This window comes from Eptatretus burgeri, unplaced genomic scaffold (genome assembly GCF_056783735.1).
Source record: "Eptatretus burgeri isolate ZD-2024b unplaced genomic scaffold, Ebu_testis_v1 Ebu_testis_scaffold_307, whole genome shotgun sequence".
In the NCBI taxonomy this organism is placed as follows: Eukaryota; Metazoa; Chordata; class Myxini; order Myxiniformes; family Myxinidae; genus Eptatretus; species Eptatretus burgeri.
The window spans coordinates 20,811-43,298 of record NW_028222256.1 but is presented as its reverse complement, the minus strand read 5'-3'; the positions used below and the strand labels follow the sequence as shown (position 1 = coordinate 43,298).

The 22,488-nt window shown below is 44.7% G+C and overlaps 1 protein-coding gene across 1 annotated transcript in view; it reads right to left on the bottom strand.

Annotated features, from left to right (window-relative positions):
• LOC147007326 (fibronectin-like) overlaps positions 1 to 22,488 on the bottom strand; it is a gene marked incomplete at its 3' end in the record, with an annotated part of 29,234 nt that extends 6,746 nt beyond the window's left edge. Inside the window, exons 1-11 of the mRNA XM_085867349.1 lie at positions 22,254 to 22,488; positions 20,859 to 21,125; positions 19,463 to 19,729; positions 18,065 to 18,331; positions 8,627 to 8,893; positions 7,229 to 7,495; positions 5,834 to 6,100; positions 4,436 to 4,702; positions 3,041 to 3,307; positions 1,643 to 1,909; positions 245 to 511 (exon numbers count right to left, since the gene is read on the bottom strand). Of these exons, the coding sequence (XP_085723475.1) occupies positions 245 to 511; positions 1,643 to 1,909; positions 3,041 to 3,307; positions 4,436 to 4,702; positions 5,834 to 6,100; positions 7,229 to 7,495; positions 8,627 to 8,893; positions 18,065 to 18,331; positions 19,463 to 19,729; positions 20,859 to 21,125; positions 22,254 to 22,488 (2,905 nt within the window). The remainder of the gene's footprint in view (positions 1 to 244; positions 512 to 1,642; positions 1,910 to 3,040; positions 3,308 to 4,435; positions 4,703 to 5,833; positions 6,101 to 7,228; positions 7,496 to 8,626; positions 8,894 to 18,064; positions 18,332 to 19,462; positions 19,730 to 20,858; positions 21,126 to 22,253) is intronic.

The following is a 22,488-nucleotide window of genomic DNA, read 5'->3' as shown; positions in this document are numbered from 1 at the left end:
CCACATATTCAAATCAAATTGCTCACAAAACCTTCATGTGACCACTTTGTCCTCACTCTGAATGGTTTACATTTAAAAACGATATTTTATTCCAATGGAAAATGATTTCTTAATTCAAGGCCAGTTCTTGATCCAGTAACCGCTCTCTGAAAAATCCAACACCACACGTCCACACTAAAGGGTGTAAGTCATTTCAAAACTTCTTACTTTTTCATGTTTACAATCAAGTATTCACGTAACCTACCCGTTGTAGCAAGTATCACTGCAGCTTGGCTTTTTCTCTCATGGTAGAGTGATGACACAGACACCTTGTAGTCTGTTCCAGGTGAGAGGTTTGTAAAGGTGTAGTTTGTTTGCCCTATTGTTATATTTGTTCCCAATTCCATGTTCTTGGACAACAACACTTTATATTCATAATGATCTTTGTTTGTATCTTCAGGGCTTGTCCAGGAGATGGAGAGAGTTGTTGAGTTTTGCCTTGCAACACGGAGTTGGAGAGGAGGCGATGGATCTGTGAAGGAAAAAGAAAGAAGGAAAAGAAGGAGTTCACATTAACAAGTAGTTGTGGTCTTTGTTGTCCTTGAGCAATACTTTCAATACCATCACAACAACCACTTTATGAAACTGGTCTTGACATCCAAAAGTGCCATTTCTAACACCTTTTGCATGACCTCTTGCACAGATAATTCTTCAAGACATTCCTTGGTATTTTTTGTCAATGGAGGCGTTATGTTTTTGGGTTGTTCATCCGGCTGTCCGTCCATCTGAATGTGCATGCATGAGTCCGTCCATGACAGGTTTTCTTTTTCATGACAACCAAAGAACATCTGAAGGGATTTTAGTGAAACTTGGCACAAGTTTGTGTGGTGATGTAAACATTAATATATGAGATAATGGGGTCAAGAGGTCAAATGTCAGAGGTGCCATTTGATGAAAAATTTGTGACCGCATTACATTGTGAACCCGTGATGGGGTTTTCACCAAACTTGGAACGCGTGTTTATTTTGATGTGATGGTAAACTGTTTAGATTTTGGCAGTGAGATGTGAAAGGTCAGAGGTTATAACAGGAAAAAAATGTGAGACTTGAAAACAGCTGAAGATATTTAAATCAAACTTGGTGGAAGTGGGTGTCAACCTCCATCAATACATCCATCCATGATAGATGGTTTTTCATTAAAAGGTCAAGTGCCAGGGGACACATTTTAACTCCTGTTAATGTCATCCCATTAGCGATGGAATTTGAACGAAACTCAGTACATGTACTATGATATATATGTACAGATTAGATATTGAGGTCTACTGGTCTTGAGGTTTGAGGTCAAAGTTAGAGGAAGCAAAGAGTTAACATGGACTGGGTCATATCGGTCGATGTCGTGACATCAAATTATCTCTCGTTTCCACATATTCAAATCAAATTGTTCACAAAACCTTCATGTGACCACTTTGTCCTCACTCTGAATGGTTTACATTTAAAAACTATATTTTATCCCAATGGAAAATTATTTCTTAATTCAAGGCCAGTTCTTGATCCAGTAACCGCTCTCTGAAAAATCCAACACCACAGGTCCACACTAAAGGGTGTAAGTCATTTAAAAACTTCTTACTTTTTCATGTTTACAATCAAGTATTCACGTAACCTACCCGTTGTAACAAGTATCACTGCAGCTTGGCTTTTTCTCTCATGGTAGAGTGATGACACAGACACGTTGTAGTCTGTTCCAGGTGAGAGGTTTGTAAAGGTGTAGTTTGTTTGCCCTATTGTTATATTTGTTCCCAATTCCATGTTCTTGGACAACAACACTTTATATTCATAATGATCTTTGTTTGTATCTTCAGGGCTTGTCCAGGAGATGGAGAGAGTTGTTGAGTTTTGCATTGCAACACGGAGTTGGAGAGGAGGCGATGGATCTGTGAAGGAAAAAGAAAGAAGGAAAAGAAGGAGTTCACATTAACAAGTAGTTGTGGTCTTTGTTGTCCTTGAGCAATACTTTCAATACCATCACAACAACCACTTTATGAAACTGGTCTTGACATCCAAAAGCGCCATTTCTAACACCTTTTGCATGACCTCTTGCACAGATAATTCTTCAAGACATTCCTTGGTAGTTTTTGTCAATGGAGGAGTTATGTTTTTGGGTTGTTCATCTGTCTGTCCGTCCATCTGAACGTGCATGCATGAATCCGTCCATGACAGGTTTTCTTTTTCATGACAACCAAAGAACATCTGAAGGGATTTTAGTGAAACTTGGCACAAGTTTGTGTGGTGATGTAAACATTAATTTATGAGATAATGGGGTCAAGAGGTCAAATGTCAGAGGTCCCATTTGATGAAAAATTTGTGACCGCATTTCATTGTGAACCCGTGATGGGGTTTTCATCAAACTTGGAACGCGTGTTTATTTTGATGTGATGGTAAACTGATTAGATTTTGGCAGTGAGATGTGAAAGGTCAGAAGTTATAACAGGAAAACAATGTCATACTTGAAAACAGCTGAAGATATTTCAATCAAACTTGGTGGAAGCGGGTGTCAACCTCCATCAATACATCCATCCATGATAGATGGTTTTTCATTAAAAGGTCAAGTGTCAGGGGACACATTTTAACTCCTGTTAATGTGATACCATTAGCAATGGAATTTGAACTAAACTCAGTACCTGTACCATGATATATATGTACAGATTAGATATTGACGTCGACTGGTCTTGAGGTTTGAGGTCAAAGTTAGAGTAATCAAAGAGTTAACATGGACTGGGTCATATCGGTCGAAGTCGTGACATCAAATTATCTCTCGTTTCCACATATTCAAATCAAATTGCTCACAAAACCTTCATGTGACCACTTTGTCCTCACTCTGAATGGTTTACATTTAAAAACGATATTTTATTCCAATGGAAAATGATTTCTTAATTCAAGGCCAGTTCTTGATCCAGTAACCGCTCTCTGAAAAATCCAACACCACACGTCCACACTAAAGGGTGTAAGTCATTTCAAAACTTCTTACTTTTTCATGTTTACAATCAAGTATTCACGTAACCTACCCGTTGTAGCAAGTATCACTGCAGCTTGGCTTTTTCTCTCATGGTAGAGTGATGACACAGACACCTTGTAGTCTGTTCCAGGTGAGAGGTTTGTAAAGGTGTAGTTTGTTTGCCCTATTGTTATATTTGTTCCCAATTCCATGTTCTTGGACAACAACACTTTATATTCATAATGGTCTTTGTTTGTATCTTCAGCGCTTGTCCAGGAGATGGAGAGAGTTGTTGAGTTTTGCATTGCAACACGGAGTTGGAGAGGAGGCGATGGATCTGTGAAGGAAAAAGAAAGAAGGAAAAGGAGTTCACATTAACAAGTAGTTGTGGTCTTTGTTGTCCTTGAGCAATACTTTCAATACCATCACAACAACCACTTTATGAAACTGGTCTTGACATCCAAAAGTGCCATTTCTAACACCTTTTGCATGACCTCTTGCACAGATAATTCTTCAAGACATTCCTTGGTATTTTTTGTCAATGGAGGCGTTATGTTTTTGGGTTGTTCATCTGTCTGTCCGTCCATCTGAACGTGCATGCATGAGTCCGTCCATGACAGGTTTTCTTTTTCGTGACAACCAAAGAACATCTGAAGGGATTTTAGTGAAACTTGGCACAAGTTTGTGCGGTGATGTAAACATTAATTTATGAGATAATGGAGTCAAGAGGTCAAATGTCAGAGGTCCCATTTGATGAAAAATTTGTGACCGCATTACATTGTGAACCCGTGATGGGGTTTTCACCAAACTTGGAACGCGTGTTTATTTTGATGTGATGGTAAACTGTTTAGATTTTGGCAGTGAGATGTGAAAGGTCAGAGGTTATAACAGGAAAAAAATGTGATACTTGAAAACAGCTGAAGATATTTAAATCAAACTTGGTGGAAGTGGGTGTCAACCTCCATCAATACATCCATCCATGATAGATGGTTTTTCATTAAAAGGTCAAGTGCCAGGGGACACATTTTAACTCCTGTTAATGTGATACCATTAGCGATGGAATTTGAACTAAACTCAGTACATGTACCATGATATATATGTACAGATTAGATATTGAGGTCTACTGGTCTTGAGGTTTGAGGTCAAAGTTAGAGTAATCAAAGAGTTAACATGGACTGGGTCATATCGGTCGATGTCGTGACATCAAATTATCTCTCGTTTCCACATATTCAAATCAAATTGTTCACAAAACCTTCATGTGACCACTTTGTCCTCACTCTGAATGGTTTACATTTAAAAACTATATTTTATCCCAATGGAAAATTATTTCTTAATTCAAGGCCAGTTCTTGATCCAGTAACCGCTCTCTGAAAAATCCAACACCACAGGTCCACACTAAAGGGTGTAAGTCATTTAAAAACTTCTTACTTTTTCATGTTTACAATCAAGTATTCACGTAACCTACCCGTTGTAACAAGTATCACTGCAGCTTGGCTTTTTCTCTCATGGTAGAGTGATGACACAGACACGTTGTAGTCTGTTCCAGGTGAGAGGTTTGTAAAGGTGTAGTTTGTTTGCCCTATTGTTATATTTGTTCCCAATTCCATGTTCTTGGACAACAACACTTTATATTCATAATGATCTTTGTTTGTATCTTCAGGGCTTGTCCAGGAGATGGAGAGAGTTGTTGAGTTTTGCATTGCAACACGGAGTTGGAGAGGAGGCGATGGATCTGTGAAGGAAAAAGAAAGAAGGAAAAGAAGGAGTTCACATTAACAAGTAGTTGTGGTCTTTGTTGTCCTTGAGCAATACTTTCAATACCATCACAACAACCACTTTATGAAACTGGTCTTGACATCCAAAAGCGCCATTTCTAACACCTTTTGCATGACCTCTTGCACAGATAATTCTTCAAGACATTCCTTGGTAGTTTTTGTCAATGGAGGAGTTATGTTTTTGGGTTGTTCATCTGTCTGTCCGTCCATCTGAACGTGCATGCATGAATCCGTCCATGACAGGTTTTCTTTTTCATGACAACCAAAGAACATCTGAAGGGATTTTAGTGAAACTTGGCACAAGTTTGTGTGGTGATGTAAACATTAATTTATGAGATAATGGGGTCAAGAGGTCAAATGTCAGAGGTCCCATTTGATGAAAAATTTGTGACCGCATTTCATTGTGAACCCGTGATGGGGTTTTCATCAAACTTGGAACGCGTGTTTATTTTGATGTGATGGTAAACTGATTAGATTTTGGCAGTGAGATGTGAAAGGTCAGAAGTTATAACAGGAAAACAATGCCATACTTGAAAACAGCTGAAGATATTTCAATCAAACTTGGTGGAAGCGGGTGTCAACCTCCATCAATACATCCATCCATGATAGATGGTTTTTCATTAAAAGGTCAAGTGTCAGGGGACACATTTTAACTCCTGTTAATGTGATACCATTAGCAATGGAATTTGAACTAAACTCAGTACCTGTACCATGATATATATGTACAGATTAGATATTGACGTCGACTGGTCTTGAGGTTTGAGGTCAAAGTTAGAGTAATCAAAGAGTTAACATGGACTGGGTCATATCGGTCGAAGTCGTGACATCAAATTATCTCTCGTTTCCACATATTCAAATCAAATTGCTCACAAAACCTTCATGTGACCACTTTGTCCTCACTCTGAATGGTTTACATTTAAAAACGATATTTTATTCCAATGGAAAATGATTTCTTAATTCAAGGCCAGTTCTTGATCCAGTAACCGCTCTCTGAAAAATCCAACACCACACGTCCACACTAAAGGGTGTAAGTCATTTCAAAACTTCTTACTTTTTCATGTTTACAATCAAGTATTCACGTAACCTACCCGTTGTAGCAAGTATCACTGCAGCTTGGCTTTTTCTCTCATGGTAGAGTGATGACACAGACACCTTGTAGTCTGTTCCAGGTGAGAGGTTTGTAAAGGTGTAGTTTGTTTGCCCTATTGTTATATTTGTTCCCAATTCCATGTTCTTGGACAACAACACTTTATATTCATAATGGTCTTTGTTTGTATCTTCAGCGCTTGTCCAGGAGATGGAGAGAGTTGTTGAGTTTTGCATTGCAACACGGAGTTGGAGAGGAGGCGATGGATCTGTGAAGGAAAAAGAAAGAAGGAAAAGGAGTTCACATTAACAAGTAGTTGTGGTCTTTGTTGTCCTTGAGCAATACTTTCAATACCATCACAACAACCACTTTATGAAACTGGTCTTGACATCCAAAAGTGCCATTTCTAACACCTTTTGCATGACCTCTTGCACAGATAATTCTTCAAGACATTCCTTGGTATTTTTTGTCAATGGAGGCGTTATGTTTTTGGGTTGTTCATCTGTCTGTCCGTCCATCTGAACGTGCATGCATGAGTCCGTCCATGACAGGTTTTCTTTTTCGTGACAACCAAAGAACATCTGAAGGGATTTTAGTGAAACTTGGCACAAGTTTGTGCGGTGATGTAAACATTAATTTATGAGATAATGGAGTCAAGAGGTCAAATGTCAGAGGTCCCATTTGATGAAAAATTTGTGACCGCATTACATTGTGAACCCGTGATGGGGTTTTCACCAAACTTGGAACGCGTGTTTATTTTGATGTGATGGTAAACTGTTTAGATTTTGGCAGTGAGATGTGAAAGGTCAGAAGTTATAACAGGAAAAAAATGTGATACTTGAAAACAGCTGAAGATATTTCAATCAAACTTGGTGGAAGTGGGTGTCAACCTCCATCAATACATCCATCCATGATAGATGGTTTTTCATTAAAAGGTCAAGTGCCAGGGGACACATTTTAACTCCTGTTAATGTGATACCATTAGCGATGGAATTTGAACTAAACTCAGTACATGTACCATGATATATATGTACAGATTAGATATTGAGGTCTACTGGTCTTGAGGTTTGAGGTCAAAGTTAGAGTAATCAAAGAGTTAACATGGACTGGGTCATATCGGTCGATGTCGTGACATCAAATTATCTCTCGTTTCCACATATTCAAATCAAATTGCTCACAAAACCTTCATGTGACCACTTTGTCCTCACTCTGAATGGTTTACATTTAAAAACGATATTTTATTCCAATGGAAAATGATTTCTTAATTCAAGGCCAGTTCTTGATCCAGTAACCGCTCTCTGAAAAATCCAACACCACAGGTCCACACTAAAGGGTGTAAGTCATTTCAAAACTTCTTACTTTTTCATGTTTACAATCAAGTATTCACGTAACCTACCCGTTGTAGCAAGTATCACTGCAGCTTGGCTTTTTCTCTCATGGTAGAGTGATGACACAGACACCTTGTAGTCTGTTCCAGGTGAGAGGTTTGTAAAGGTGTAGTTTGTTTGCCCTATTGTTATATTTGTTCCCAATTCCATGTTCTTGGACAACAACACTTTATATTCATAATGGTCTTTGTTTGTATCTTCAGGGCTTGTCCAGGAGATGGAGAGAGTTGTTGAGTTTTGCATTGCAACACGGAGTTGGAGAGGAGGCGATGGATCTGTGAAGGAAAAAGAAAGAAGGAAAAGAAGGAGTTCACATTAACAAGTAGTTGTGGTCTTTGTTGTCCTTGAGCAATACTTTCAATACCATCACAACAACCACTTTATGAAACTGGTCTTGACATCCAAAAGTGCCATTTCTAACACCTTTTGCATGACCTCTTGCACAGATAATTCTTCAAGACATTCCTTGGTAGTTTTTGTCAATGGAGGAGTTATGTTTTTGGGTTGTTCATCTGTCTGTCCGTCCATCTGAACGTGCATGCATGAATCCGTCCATGACAGGTTTTCTTTTTCATGACAACCAAAGAACATCTGAAGGGATTTTAGTGAAACTTGGCACAAGTTTGTGTGGTGATGTAAACATTAATTTATGAGATAATGGGGTCAAGAGGTCAAATGTCAGAGGTCCCATTTGATGAAAAATTTGTGACCGCATTTCATTGTGAACCCGTGATGGGGTTTTCATCAAACTTGGAACACGTGTTTATTTTGATGTGATGGTAAACTGATTAGATTTTGGCAGTGAGATGTGAAAGGTCAGAAGTTATAACAGGAAAACAATGTCATACTTGAAAACAGCTGAAGATATTTCAATCAAACTTGGTGGAAGCGGGTGTCAACCTCCATCAATACATCCATCCATGATAGATGGTTTTTCATTAAAAGGTCAAGTGTCAGGGGACACATTTTAACTCCTGTTAATGTGATACCATTAGCGATGGAATTTGAACTAAACTCAGTACCTGTACCATGATATATATGTACAGATTAGATATTGACGTCGACTGGTCTTGAGGTTTGAGGTCAAAGTTAGAGTAATCAAAGAGTTAACATGGACTGGGTCATATCGGTCGAAGTCGTGACATCAAATTATCTCTCGTTTCCACATATTCAAATCAAATTGCTCACAAAACCTTTATGTGACCACTTTGTCCTCACTCTGAATGGTTTACATTTAAAAACGATATTTTATTCCAATGGAAAATGATTTCTTAATTCAAAGCCAGTTCTTGATCCAGTAACCGCTCTCTGAAAAATCCAACACCACACGTCCACACTAAAGGGTGTAAGTCATTTCAAAACTTCTTACTTTTTCATGTTTACAATCAAGTATTCACGTAACCTACCCGTTGTAGCAAGTATCACTGCAGCTTGGCTTTTTCTCTCATGGTAGAGTGATGACACAGACACGTTGTAGTCTGTTCCAGGTGAGAGGTTTGTAAAGGTGTAGTTTGTTTGCCCTATTGTTATATTTGTTCCCAATTCCATGTTCTTGGACAACAACACTTTATATTCATAATGATCTTTGTTTGTATCTTCAGGGCTTGTCCAGGAGATGGAGAGAGTTGTTGAGTTTTGCCTTGCAACACGGAGTTGGAGAGGAGGCGATGGATCTGTGAAGGAAAAAGAAAGAAGGAAAAGAAGGAGTTCACATTAACAAGTAGTTGTGGTCTTTGTTGTCCTTGAGCAATACTTTCAATACCATCACAACAACCACTTTATGAAACTGGTCTTGACATCCAAAAGTGCCATTTCTAACACCTTTTGCATGACCTCTTGCACAGATAATTCTTCAAGACATTCCTTGGTATTTTTTGTCAATGGAGGCGTTATGTTTTTGGGTTGTTCATCCGGCTGTCCGTCCATCTGAATGTGCATGCATGAGTCCGTCCATGACAGGTTTTCTTTTTCATGACAACCAAAGAACATCTGAAGGGATTTTAGTGAAACTTGGCACAAGTTTGTGTGGTGATATAAATATTAATATGAGATAATGGGGTCAAGAGCTCAAATGTGAGAGGTGCCATTTGATGAAAAATTTGTGACCGCATTACATTGTGAACCCGTGATGGGGTTTTCACCAAACTTGGAACGCGTGTTTATTTTGATGTGATGGTAAACTGTTTAGATTTTGGCAGTGAGATGTGAAAGGTCAGAGGTTATAACAGGAAAAAAATGTGAGACTTGAAAACAGCTGAAGATATTTAAATCAAACTTGGTGGAAGTGGGTGTCAACCTCCATCAATACATCCATCCATGATAGATGGTTTTTCATTAAAAGGTCAAGTGCCAGGGGACACATTTTTACTCCTGTTAATGTCATTCCATTAGCGATGGAATTTGAACTAAACTCAGTACATGTACTATGATATTGTTGCGGATTCGCGCCCGCCGGCGTGCGGACGGCCCGCAACTCGAATCGCGGCACGTCGCCCACCGGACGGACAATCCAGTCGTGACCCTCTCGGACTAACGCCGGGAACCAGTCACGGGTGGACCTTTCGGTCTCACCGCGACCGAGCCAATCAGCCCCCGCGTGGGATAGGGTTGCTCGCCAAATTCGAACTACCTAAGTACCCACGCGGAGGGTAGACCGGGCGATCGCACCTCGCCGCAGGTCGACTTCGGACACGGGCCACTTAAGCGACCCGTTCCGTACTATCAGAATAACCGAGCGGTGTTATCGTCGACCTCGACGGTTCGATTAATTATCGGGCGTATTCAGCCCACGACCAACCCTTTACGTGAAGCAAGATGGGGATTCAATGGAGGAAAAGACGAAGCGAAGCGGGAGAACAGTTCAACAATAAAGCACATTTATTCGCGGCACACGGGAAGCACACAAATACAATTCCACCAAAAGCACACAAAAAAAAGAAAACAATATTCCATTTACACAAAAAGCAAATATAAAAGCGAAGACAATGCAGAGCTAATACCGACTACCGAGCACACGGCAACACTTATACAATTCTACTTCACAGACGGCGCCGACAACACATACCCAAAACCAAGGAAAAGAAATACCTCAAGAATGAGGCAGGCCTGAGGCCGAGACCGGGTCGGGCCTACCCGTCTGGTGATGAGACGCGGAGCGGCGATGGCCCCGCAACCCGCGGGCCTCGTGGACAGTGCCTGGCAGGGGGTGGGAACGGGGCCCCCTTGGTCGCACTATCTCAGCGCGGGGGGAAACAGGAGGGGGTTGCTGATGCTCGGGGTATAGAGGATCTTTATTATCCCTGGTGTGCGTCTCCACCTCGGCCAGGTCGCGCTGCCGGCCTCCCTCGGGCGTGCAGCTCCTGGCACCGACGCGAGCACCCCCTCCCTCGTCCGACTCTCTTCAGCTTCTCCAGCCACTGCAGGCTTCGGGCTCCAGACTTCCACACTCGTCCCCTCCGTTCCGACTCCTTCTCGTTCTCGTTCTCCTTCTCCGTTCTACTCTCTCTCCCCTGACTGACGAACACCGTCCTTTTATCCCCCCGTAACTTCGCCTTTGACCCCCTCCCTTCGACCTTTCACCTCGCTCCCCATTGGCCCGAGAAAAAGTGGGCGTGAAGGCTTTTTGATCCACAAATTTGCATATATCGATCGTTCTGGAGGCGGGGCCAAATCGCCCCTCGCTCACCGATTGGACGGCAAAAAGTGGGCGTGTGTCGTTTTTGATCCGTTTTTGAAGCACAAAATCCGTGATTTTGTACACGCTGTTCGACGCGCGTTCTGCATGAGTCCAACACCGGTACCCACAGCGGGGCAAGAACGGTGGCGATGCTACGGTGGCGAGGTGTGACGGGAAGGTCGTGGCGGTTGTGGTGAAGCGGTGGTTGTGGTTGTAATTGTGATGGTAATCCTGGCGGTTGGTCCAAAATAAAGATAGTAAAAGAAAACGGCTATCCTGAAGAGTCGCAGCACGTATAAATGACATGTATTCCCACTAGACAACGGGTTTGGGCCTAACTACACATGCACTTACCGAGATACCTCACCTAAGGGACCTGAATGGTGGTTTGCGAATCTGGTAACCACAACACTACCCCCTTCCCTTTTTACAGACTCGTCCCGAGTCGTCAAATTTTCGTGTGCCATCATGTGTAGTTTTCCCCCAGTACACTTTACCTACGGATCCCTGAGTGCGACATTCATGGTATTCGTGTCCCCAAAATAAATAACCTGAGGGCTGCGTAACTATCTCAACAAACTCACTCATACGGACGACTTAAATAAAATTGCCGGCGCTAAGACAAACATGCCGGGGGCGCACTCATATTTACAGTACATCTTACCTTAACTTACAAATTTTACACTAAACCATGGCCCAGGATCACTGAACTCTGCAAAAGAAAGCAGTTAGCAGGGAGCCAGGCTGCCCACATGCAGTCTCTGGCTCAAACGATGCAGGTGACAGGGAACGTGGCTGGCTGCTCACACGCAGTCCAAGGCCTTCCCTTTTGAACTGAACGCAGTGAACCACAACGGTGCATGGGCTGCACAAACGTAGTCTCCGTGCCAGCTCAAGTGGCACACGCAATGAGCACAACGAATGAATGGATGAATGGATGGACACAAACACGGTGCACGGGCCGCCACTGCAGGCCCGTGTTGTAGCTGCCAACAGGGCAGTTCTTGCAGCTTGCAAACTGTTGCCTTGCGGATCCTGGCGCACATGGAAATGAACAGGGGGGGCGGGGTAAAGCAAAAATTGAACGGGGGCTGGTGAACATGGGCAGTGGGCATGGCATGGCAAAGGCAGCAGGCAAACACAGCCCGCAGAAGAAGGCCGCTGCAGGCAAACTCAGCCCGCAGAACCAGACCGGCACAGGCCTCGAAGAAAAACAGCCAGCAGATGAACTGGCCGGCACAGGCCTTGCAGTAACACAGCCAGCAGATGAAGCTGGCCAGCTTTTGCCGTCAGTGGAAGTTGGTGGAGGGAGTGCGGTGGTGCTGGCCACTTGGAAGGCGGGCTCGGACCTACCTTCCTGTCTACCTCCCACCTATCGCCTTTGCCTGTCACTGTACATACCCACTCCCTTAATTTGTCAAACCCCAATTTAGCCCCAACTTATTTTATTTTTATTTTTTTTTATTTTTACTCCCCCACTATAAATCGTCCCCTAACCCCCTTTATCGTCCTTGTTCGGCTAACCTATTCTGTCACCTAGCCTACTCCCAACCCCTACGTTCCCTTCCCAGAGGGGAACAAGGGAGAGCTAACGTCCTGTGTCGAGGCCCAACGAAGCCTCAGAATGGCCTCCCCAGAGTTCGGCGATCTATAACCAAAGTGGGTCCAGCGGCCCACAACGACAGCGAGGGGATGGATGGTGCGGAGGGGTACACTTCCTAATCTACCCTAACCATTTAACTGTTAAACTACCCCGGGGCTTTCAACAAGCGCCTCTCGCTTAAACTATTGGTTCTAACAACCCAGATTCCCGTCGCCTGTGTTGGTGTCCTCACAATTTCGGGCCTCGCCCCCCCAATTTTCTCTCCGTGCCCTCACACGGTCTCCTGGCTGGGACACGTGGCTCCCTTTGGCAGGCACGACCCTCTGCCGATTCTCCCGCTATGGCACCCCGGGCACTACACTGCCTCCGAGCCTACCAGCTCCCTAACACCGGGGAGTGCCCCCCATGGCACCTCCCCTGAAACGCACACGTGGCAGGCCGGCCTCCCGGGCCCCTTTCCGAGGGTCACCCGTGCCCACAACACTGCCCACGCGGCTAATGGCGCCCCGGGCCCCCGCACCAAGCAGGCGCACCCGTGCCCACTACTCTATCCCGGCCCCCCATGGGCCCATGGCCTACCGCGGCCGACTAGCCTGGTGCCCGGGGTACCCACTCAGCGATACTCACCTTTCGCAGCCACGCTCCCAAGCCCGTCAACAGGGCTCCTGCACCCCTCCAAATAGGTCTCGAGCCTACTTTCCCACCAACAGCAAAACGACCTCCATTTTCAATTTGACTAACCCAGCTAACTCACTCTACACTGACCCCGGGGTCCCTTGGGCGGGAGTCACTCCTCCCCCCAATCACTCATCGCACCATGCATTCCCCATTCACTCCATACACACAGACCCGCTGGCCTCACTCACTCACAAAGCACATGCTTCCACTTCACTCACCAACTCTTCAACACACACACCACTGAACTCTGCCATCCTCCTAACTACATCCCCTAACTAACTCGTGCTCCCACGTCGTCCCTTAAACTATAGCACGTTCCTTTTAACACTACGTAGCTAAGCTACGTCCCCGCTACACATCCACAAGTCTGTCACTGTCTCCAAATAAATCATTTTATTTCCCAACCTAAAGCTCACTAAATCCCTCTAACTAATCCATTCCACGGACTCCATGAGGACTTACCCCTGCCCCATGAAGTCGGTCTAACTAAGCTAACCCTTCCCCCTAACTAGTTTTCATCCTGTGCCCAGGTAAGGGGGTCTTTCACCCCTTGCCCAGGAATCCTGTACACCCGAAAGTGAGGCTTGCTTTTTCTTTTTTTTTTTTTCCATGCGCAGCACCTGCGCGGCAACTCAGAGCTCGCGCACTTTACACCTGCCCGTGACGTCATGCAGCTGCACGTGTTCCTCGTCCCTCCTTGGACGGTACCATCCGGCAGAGATAACCCTCCTGCCGGATTCCAACCACACGTGCAGCCATGACGTCACCGTGCGCATAAAAAAAAAACAAGCCCCACGTCTCGAGGGGTTCCTCACGCGAACACATGTGCTTTGCCCGTTGGAGCTTAACACACACGATCGCGTGGAGAACCCGTCCGGTCCAAATCCGTTTACCTGCCTAAACTTTGTCCGTCCGCGGGATCGGCAAATCCACCGCGTGCGTTTCCGGACCGGGACTTCACTCTCGCAAGCGAGCACGTGGCGGTCTCGTGCGTTGCACAGCACGAACCGCGTGCTCACTGCTGGGTGAACCCGGCACGGTCCGCGAAACAACTACAGCCGCTACTCGGCTTTCTCTCCTCTGTCGCCGTCGTCGTCTCCATTCCACACACGCATACCTGCGTGTTACGACGCACACAGTCCACACCATTAAACTCACACCGGGAGACGCGGCTGCGTGCTCCCGCATGCCAACCGACATCTCCCTCACATACCGCTCTCTCACACACACGGTCTCCCTTGCACACAGCGACCTTGCACACGGCCGTTCACTCACGCGTGCGGGGGCACTCACCCGCGGTGCCTCATCCACACACGCGGGGGCACTCACCCGCGGTACCTCACTCATACACACGGCGACACACACACGCGGTCTCTTCCACACACGGTGCCTCGCCCACACACGCGGGGGCACTAACCCGCGGTGCCTCACTCACACACAGCGTGCTGGGAAGCACACACTCCGGCACACTCGCCACCACACCACTCACACGTGGTGCCTCACTCATACTGGCCGTTTCACTCACACACACGGCCTCACTCACACACGGTGCCTCATCCACACACGGCGTGCTGGGAAGCACGTACTCCGGCACCATCGCCACCACACCACACACACGGGGTCGCTTCCACACACGGGGACGCACTCACGCCTTGCACCACACACACAGGGACAACTACACTGGGGATTCGTGTCCCCACAAGGGTCTCCGGGGCCTCTATACCCCCCAAGCTCTCCGTGCACCCGTCCACAGCACTCGTCCCCTCAACCTCGCAAAACACGACCGAACTCACCTGGTCGTGACTCGCCTCAAGGGGGCATACTCCCTCCCCTTGTTCCTGGAGGAGGCCATCCCGCTGCTCGCACCGGGTCCCTACACGCTCCGCGAGCTCACCCCCATTATCCTCCACTACCTCCGTGTGTGTGTGTGCGTCACTTACCCCATCTTCATCGTGTAGTCTTCCCTCTATTTTTTCTGTCTCCCGTGTCTCTGCCAACTCTTCACCCTTTACCTCCCTTGTCTCAACTATTATTTCCTTTGTCACGGCCTTCATGCCCGCCTGCAGGCATCGGCCCATGTTCTGCGTCTCACCCCGTAGCTCTTTCATTTCTTCCTTCATGTTTGCTTCCATTCCGTTTATTTTTGTATCCATCTTTTCGTTTATTTGTTGTGTATTCGCATCCATCGTCGTTTTCACTTCATTTGTATTTGTATCCATCTTTTCGTTCATTTGTTCGTTCATGCCTTTCATTTCGTTTTTCATATTCGCTTCCATCTTCGTTTTTACTTCGTCCATTTGCTTGTTCATGTTCGCAATCATCTTCGCTGTCGTTTCCGCATACATTTTTGCCAGCATGGTGTATAGCTGGGTCATGTCGGGTGCGCTTGGGTGAGCCGTTTCGGCAGGGGTCGGGGAAGGGTTTTGGTGGAGAGGGGGGGGGAGGTGTCATACACCGCGGCCTCTGCCGCACCCACCTCAGGTTCTGGGTTCAGTTGGGCGAGTCCGTGTTCCTGCACAATCAACATTTCCTGCTCGGGGATTCCATCCTGGACCATGGATTCTACATTACTACACATATACATTTCTAATACCCCCGGCTCCCGCTCGCCTTGAGACGCCATCTTGCTTCTCGTGAAGGGTTAATTTGCTCGCTCGTAATTTGGAGGGAATCGGGGGTCGCTTCTCTCACCCCTGGACCGATTCCCGTGAATTTAGCCGGAGACAGGAGAGCCTGTTGTCCCGCTCTCCAATACCAGTGCCGCGAGGAGGGCGATGAATTTGTATCGCACGACCTGACACCAGTGTTGCGGTATTCGCGCCCGCCGGCGTGCGGACGGCCACGCAACTCGAATCGCGGCACGTCGCCCACCGGACGGACAATCCAGTCGTGACCCTCTCGGACTAACGCCGGGAACCAGTCACGGGTGGACCTTTCGGTCTCACCGCGATCGAGCCAATCAGCCCCCGCGTGGGATAGAGTTGCTCGCCAAATTCGAACTACCTAAGTACCCACGCGGAGGGTAGACCGGGCGATCGCACCTCGCCGCAGGTCGACTTCGGACACGGGCCACTTAAGCGACCCGTTCCGTACTATCAGAATAACCGAGCGGTGTTATCGTCGACCTCGACGGTTCGATTAATTATCGGGCGTATTCAGCCCACTACCAACCCTTTACGTGAAGCAAGATGGGGATTCAATGGAGGAAAAGACGAAGCGAAGCGGGAGAACAGTTCAACAATAAAGCACATTTATTCGCGGCACACGGGAAGCACACAAATACAATTCCACCAAAAGCACACAAAAAAAAGAAAACAATATTCCATTTACACAAAAAGCAAATATAAAAGCGAAGACAATGCAGAGCTAATACCGACTACCGAGCACACGGCAACACTTATACAATTCTACTTCACAGACGGCGCCGACAACACATACCCAAAACCAAGGAAAAGAAATACCTCAAGAATGAGGCAGGCCTGAGGCCGAGACCGGGTCGGGCCTACCCGTCTGGTGATGAGACGCGGAGCGGCGATGGCCCCGCAACCCGCGGGCCTCGTGGACAGTGCCTGGCAGGGGGTGGGAACGGGGCCCCCTTGGTCGCACTATCTCAGCGCGGGGGGAAACAGGAGGGGGTTGCTGATGCTCGGGGTATAGAGGATCTTTATTATCCCTGGTGTGCGTCTCCACCTCGGCCAGGTCGCGCTGCCGGCCTCCCTCGGGCGTGCAGCTCCTGGCACCGACGCGAGCACCCCCTCCCTCGTCCGACTCTCTTCAGCATCTCCAGCCACTGCAGGCTTCGGGCTCCAGACTTCCACACTCGTCCCCTCCGTTCCGACTCCTTCTCGTTCTCGTTCTCGTTCTCGTTCTCGTTCTCCTTCCTGCTGACTCCTTCTCGTTCTCGTTCTCCTTCTCCGTTCTACTCTCTCGCCCCTGACTGACGAACACCGTCCTTTTATCCCCCCCGTAACTTCGCCTTTGACCCCATCCCTTTGACCTTTCACCTCGCTCCCCATTGGCCCGAGAAAAAGTGGGCGTGAAGGCTTTTTGATCCACAAATTTGCATATATCGATCGTTCTGGAGGCGGGGCCAAATCGCCCCTCGCTCACCGATTGGACGGCAAAAAGTGGGCGTGTGTCGTTTTTGATCCGTTTTTGAAGCACAAAATCCGTGATTTTGTACACGCTGTTCGACGCGCGTTCTGCATGAGTCCAACACCGGTACCCACAGCGGGGCAAGAACGGTGGCGATGCTACGGTGGCGAGGTGTGACGGGAAGGTCGTGGCGGTTGTGGTGAAGCGGTGGTTGTGGTTGTAATTGTGATGGTAATCCTGGCGGTTGGTCCAAAATAAAGATAGTAAAAGAAAAACGGCTATCCTGAAGAGTCGCAACACGTATAAATGACATGTATTCCCACGAGACAACGGGTTTGGGCCTAACGACACATGCACTTACCGAGATACCTCACCTAAGGGACCTGAATGGTGGTTTGCGAATCTGGTAACCACAACAATATATATGTACAGATTAGATATTGAGGTCTACTGGTCTTGAGGTTTGAGGTCAAAGTTAGAGGAAGCAAAGAGTTAACATGGACTGGGTCATATCGGTCGATGTCGTGACATCAAATTATCTCTCGTTTCCACATATTCAAATCAAATTGTTCACAAAACCTTCATGTGACCACTTTGTCCTCACTCTGAATGGTTTACATTTAAAAACTATATTTTATCCCAATGGAAAATAATTTCTTAATTCAAGGCCAGTTCTTGATCCAGTAACCGCTCTCTGAAAAATCCAACACCACAGGTCCACACTAAAGGGTGTAAGTCATTTAAAAACTTCTTACTTTTTCATGTTTACAATAAAGTATTCCCGTAACCTACCCGTTGTAGCAAGTATCACTGCAGCTTGGCTTTTTCTCTCATGGTAGAGTGATGACACAGACACGTTGTAGTCTGTTCCAGGTGAGAGGTTTGTAAAGGTGTAGTTTGTTTGCCCTATTGTTATATTTGTTCCCAATTCCATGTTCTTGGACAACAACACTTTATATTCATAATGATCTTTGTTTGTATCTTCAGGGCTTGTCCAGGAGATGGAGAGAGTTGTTGAGTTTTGCCTTGCAACACGGAGTTGGAGAGGAGGCGATGGATCTGTGAAGGAAAAAGAAAGAAGGAAAAGAAGGAGTTCACATTAACAAGTAGTTGTGGTCTTTGTTGTCCTTGAGCAATACTTTCAATACCATCACAACAACCACTTTATGAAACTGGTCTTGACATCCAAAAGTGCCATTTCTAACACCTTTTGCATGACCTCTTGCACAGATAATTCTTCAAGACATTCCTTGGTATTTTTTGTCAATGGAGGCGTTATGTTTTTGGGTTGTTCATCCGGCTGTCCGTCCATCTGAATGTGCATGCATGAGTCCGTCCATGACAGGTTTTCTTTTTCATGACAACCAAAGAACATCTGAAGGGATTTTAGTGAAACTTGGCACAAGTTTGTGTGGTGATGTAAACATTAATATATGAGACAATGGGGTCAAGAGGTCAAATGTCAGAGGTGCCATTTGATGAAAAATTTGTGACCGCATTACATTGTGAACCCGTGATGGGGTTTTCACCAAACTTGGAACGCGTGTTTATTTTGATGTGATGGTAAACTGTTTAGATTTTGGCAGTGAGATGTGAAAGGTCAGAGGTTATAACAGGAAAAAAATGTGAGACTTGAAAACAGCTGAAGATATTTAAATCAAACTTGGTGGAAGTGGGTGTCAACCTCCATCAATACATCCATCCATGATAGATGGTTTTTCATTAAAAGGTCAAGTGCCAGGGGACACATTTTAACTCCTGTTAATGTCATCCCATTAGCGATGGAATTTGAACTAAACTCAGTACATGTACCATGATATATATGTACAGATTAGATATTGAGGTCTACTGGTCTTGAGGTTTGAGGTCAAAGTTAGAGAAAGCAAAGAGTTAACATGGACTGGGTCATATCGGTCGATGTCGTGACATCAAATTATCTCTCGTTTCCACATATTCAAATCAAATTGTTCACAAAACCTTCATGTGACCACTTTGTCCTCACTCTGAATGGTTTACATTTAAAAACTATATTTTATCCCAATGGAAAATTATTTCTTAATTCAAGGCCAGTTCTTGATCCAGTAACCGCTCTCTGAAAAATCCAACACCACAGGTCCACACTAAAGGGTGTAAGTCATTTAAAAACTTCTTACTTTTTCATGTTTACAATCAAGTATTCACGTAACCTACCCGTTGTAACAAGTATCACTGCGGCTTGGCTTTTTCTCTCATGGTAGAGTGATGACACAGACACGTTGTAGTCTGTTCCAGGTGAGAGGTTTGTAAAGGTGTAGTTTGTTTGCCCTATTGTTATATTTGTTCCCAATTCCATGTTCTTGGACAACAACACTTTATATTCATAATGATCTTTGTTTGTATCTTCAGGGCTTGTCCAGGAGATGGAGAGAGTTGTTGAGTTTTGCATTGCAACACGGAGTTGGAGAGGAGGCGATGGATCTGTGAAGGAAAAAGAAAGAAGGAAAAGAAGGAGTTCACATTAACAAGTAGTTGTGGTCTTTGTTGTCCTTGAGCAATACTTTCAATACCATCACAACAACCACTTTATGAAACTGGTCTTGACATCCAAAAGTGCCATTTCTAACACCTTTTGCATGACCTCTTGCACAGATAATTCTTCAAGACATTCCTTGGTAGTTTTTGTCAATGGAGGAGTTATGTTTTTGGGTTGTTCATCTGTCTGTCCGTCCATCTGAACGTGCATGCATGAATCCGTCCATGACAGGTTTTCTTTTTCATGACAACCAAAGAACATCTGAAGGGATTTTAGTGAAACTTGGCACAAGTTTGTGTGGTGATGTAAACATTAATTTATGAGATAATGGGGTCAAGAGGTCAAATGTCAGAGGTCCCATTTGATGAAAAATTTGTGACCGCATTTCATTGTGAACCCGTGATGGGGTTTTCATCAAACTTGGAACGCGTGTTTATTTTGATGTGATGGTAAACTGATTAGATTTTGGCAGTGAGATGTGAAAGGTCAGAAGTTATAACAGGAAAACAATGTCATACTTGAAAACAGCTGAAGATATTTCAATCAAACTTGGTGGAAGCGGGTGTCAACCTCCATCAATACATCCATCCATGATAGATGGTTTTTCATTAAAAGGTCAAGTGTCAGGGGACACATTTTAACTCCTGTTAATGTGATACCATTAGCGATGGAATTTGAACTAAACTCAGTACCTGTACCATGATATATATGTACAGATTAGATATTGACGTCGACTGGTCTTGAGGTTTGAGGTCAAAGTTAGAGTAATCAAAGAGTTAACATGGACTGGGTCATATCGGTCGAAGTCGTGACATCAAATTATCTCTCGTTTCCACATATTCAAATCAAATTGCTCACAAAACCTTCATGTGACCACTTTGTCCTCACTGAATGGTTTACATTTAAAAACGATATTTTATTCCAATGGAAAATGATTTCTTAATTCAAGGCCAGTTCTTGATCCAGTAACCGCTCTCTGAAAAATCCAACACCACACGTCCACACTAAAGGGTGTAAGTCATTTCAAAACTTCTTACTTTTTCATGTTTACAATCAAGTATTCACGTAACCTACCCGTTGTAACAAGTATCACTGCAGCTTGGCTTTTTCTCTCATGGTAGAGTGATGACACAGACACCTTGTAGTCTGTTCCAGGTGAGAGGTTTGTAAAGGTGTAGTTTGTTTGCCCTATTGTTATATTTGTTCCCAATTCCATGTTCTTGGACAACAACACTTTATATTCATAATGGTCTTTGTTTGTATCTTCAGCGCTTGTCCAGGAGATGGAGAGAGTTGTTGAGTTTTGCATTGCAACACGGAGTTGGAGAGGAGGCGATGGATCTGTGAAGGAAAAAGAAAGAAGGAAAAGGAGTTCACATTAACAAGTAGTTGTGGTCTTTGTTGTCCTTGAGCAATACTTTCAATACCATCACAACAACCACTTTATGAAACTGGTCTTGACATCCAAAAGTGCCATTTCTAACACCTTTTGCATGACCTCTTGCACAGATAATTCTTCAAGACATTCCTTGGTAGTTTTTGTCAATGGAGGAGTTATGTTTTTGGGTTGTTCATCCGGCTGTCCGTCCATCTGAACGTGCATGCATGAGTCCGTCCATGACAGGTTTTCTTTTTCGTGACAACCAAAGAACATCTGAAGGGATTTTAGTGAAACTTGGCACAAGTTTGTGTGGTGATGTAAACATTAATTTATGAGATAATGGAGTCAAGAGGTCAAATGTCAGAGGTCCCATTTGATGAAAAATTTGTGACCGCATTACATTGTGAACCCGTGATGGGGTTTTCACCAAACTTGGAACGCGTGTTTATTTTGATGTGATGGTAAACTGTTTAGATTTTGGCAGTGAGATGTGAAAGGTCAGAAGTTATAACAGGAAAAAAATGTGATACTTGAAAACAGCTGAAGATATTTAAATCAAACTTGGTGGAAGTGGGTGTCAACCTCCATCAATACATCCATCCATGATAGATGGTTTTTCATTAAAAGGTCAAGTGCCAGGGGACACATTTTAACTCCTGTTAATGTGATACCATTAGCGATGGAATTTGAACTAAACTCAGTACATGTACCATGATATATATGTACAGATTAGATATTGAGGTCTACTGGTCTTGAGGTTTGAGGTCAAAGTTAGAGTAATCAAAGAGTTAACATGGACTGGGTCATATCGGTCGAAGTCGTGACATCAAATTATCTCTCGTTTCCACATATTCAAATCAAATTGCTCACAAAACCTTCATGTGACCACTTTGTCCTCACTCTGAATGGTTTACATTTAAAAACGATATTTTATTCCAATGGAAAATGATTTCTTAATTCAAGGCCAGTTCTTGATCCAGTAACCGCTCTCTGAAAAATCCAACACCACAGGTCCACACGAAAGGGTGTAAGTCATTTCAAAACTTCTTACTTTTTCATGTTTACAATCAAGTATTCACGTAACCTACCCGTTGTAGCAAGTATCACTGCAGCTTGGCTTTTTCTCTCATGGTAGAGTGATGACACAGACACCTTGTAGTCTGTTCCAGGTGAGAGGTTGGTAAAGGTGTAGTTTGTTTGCCCTATTGTTATATTTGTTCCCAATTCCATGTTCTTGGACAACAACACTTTATATTCATAATGGTCTTTGTTTGTATCTTCAGGGCTTGTCCAGGAGATGGAGAGAGTTGTTGAGTTTTGCAT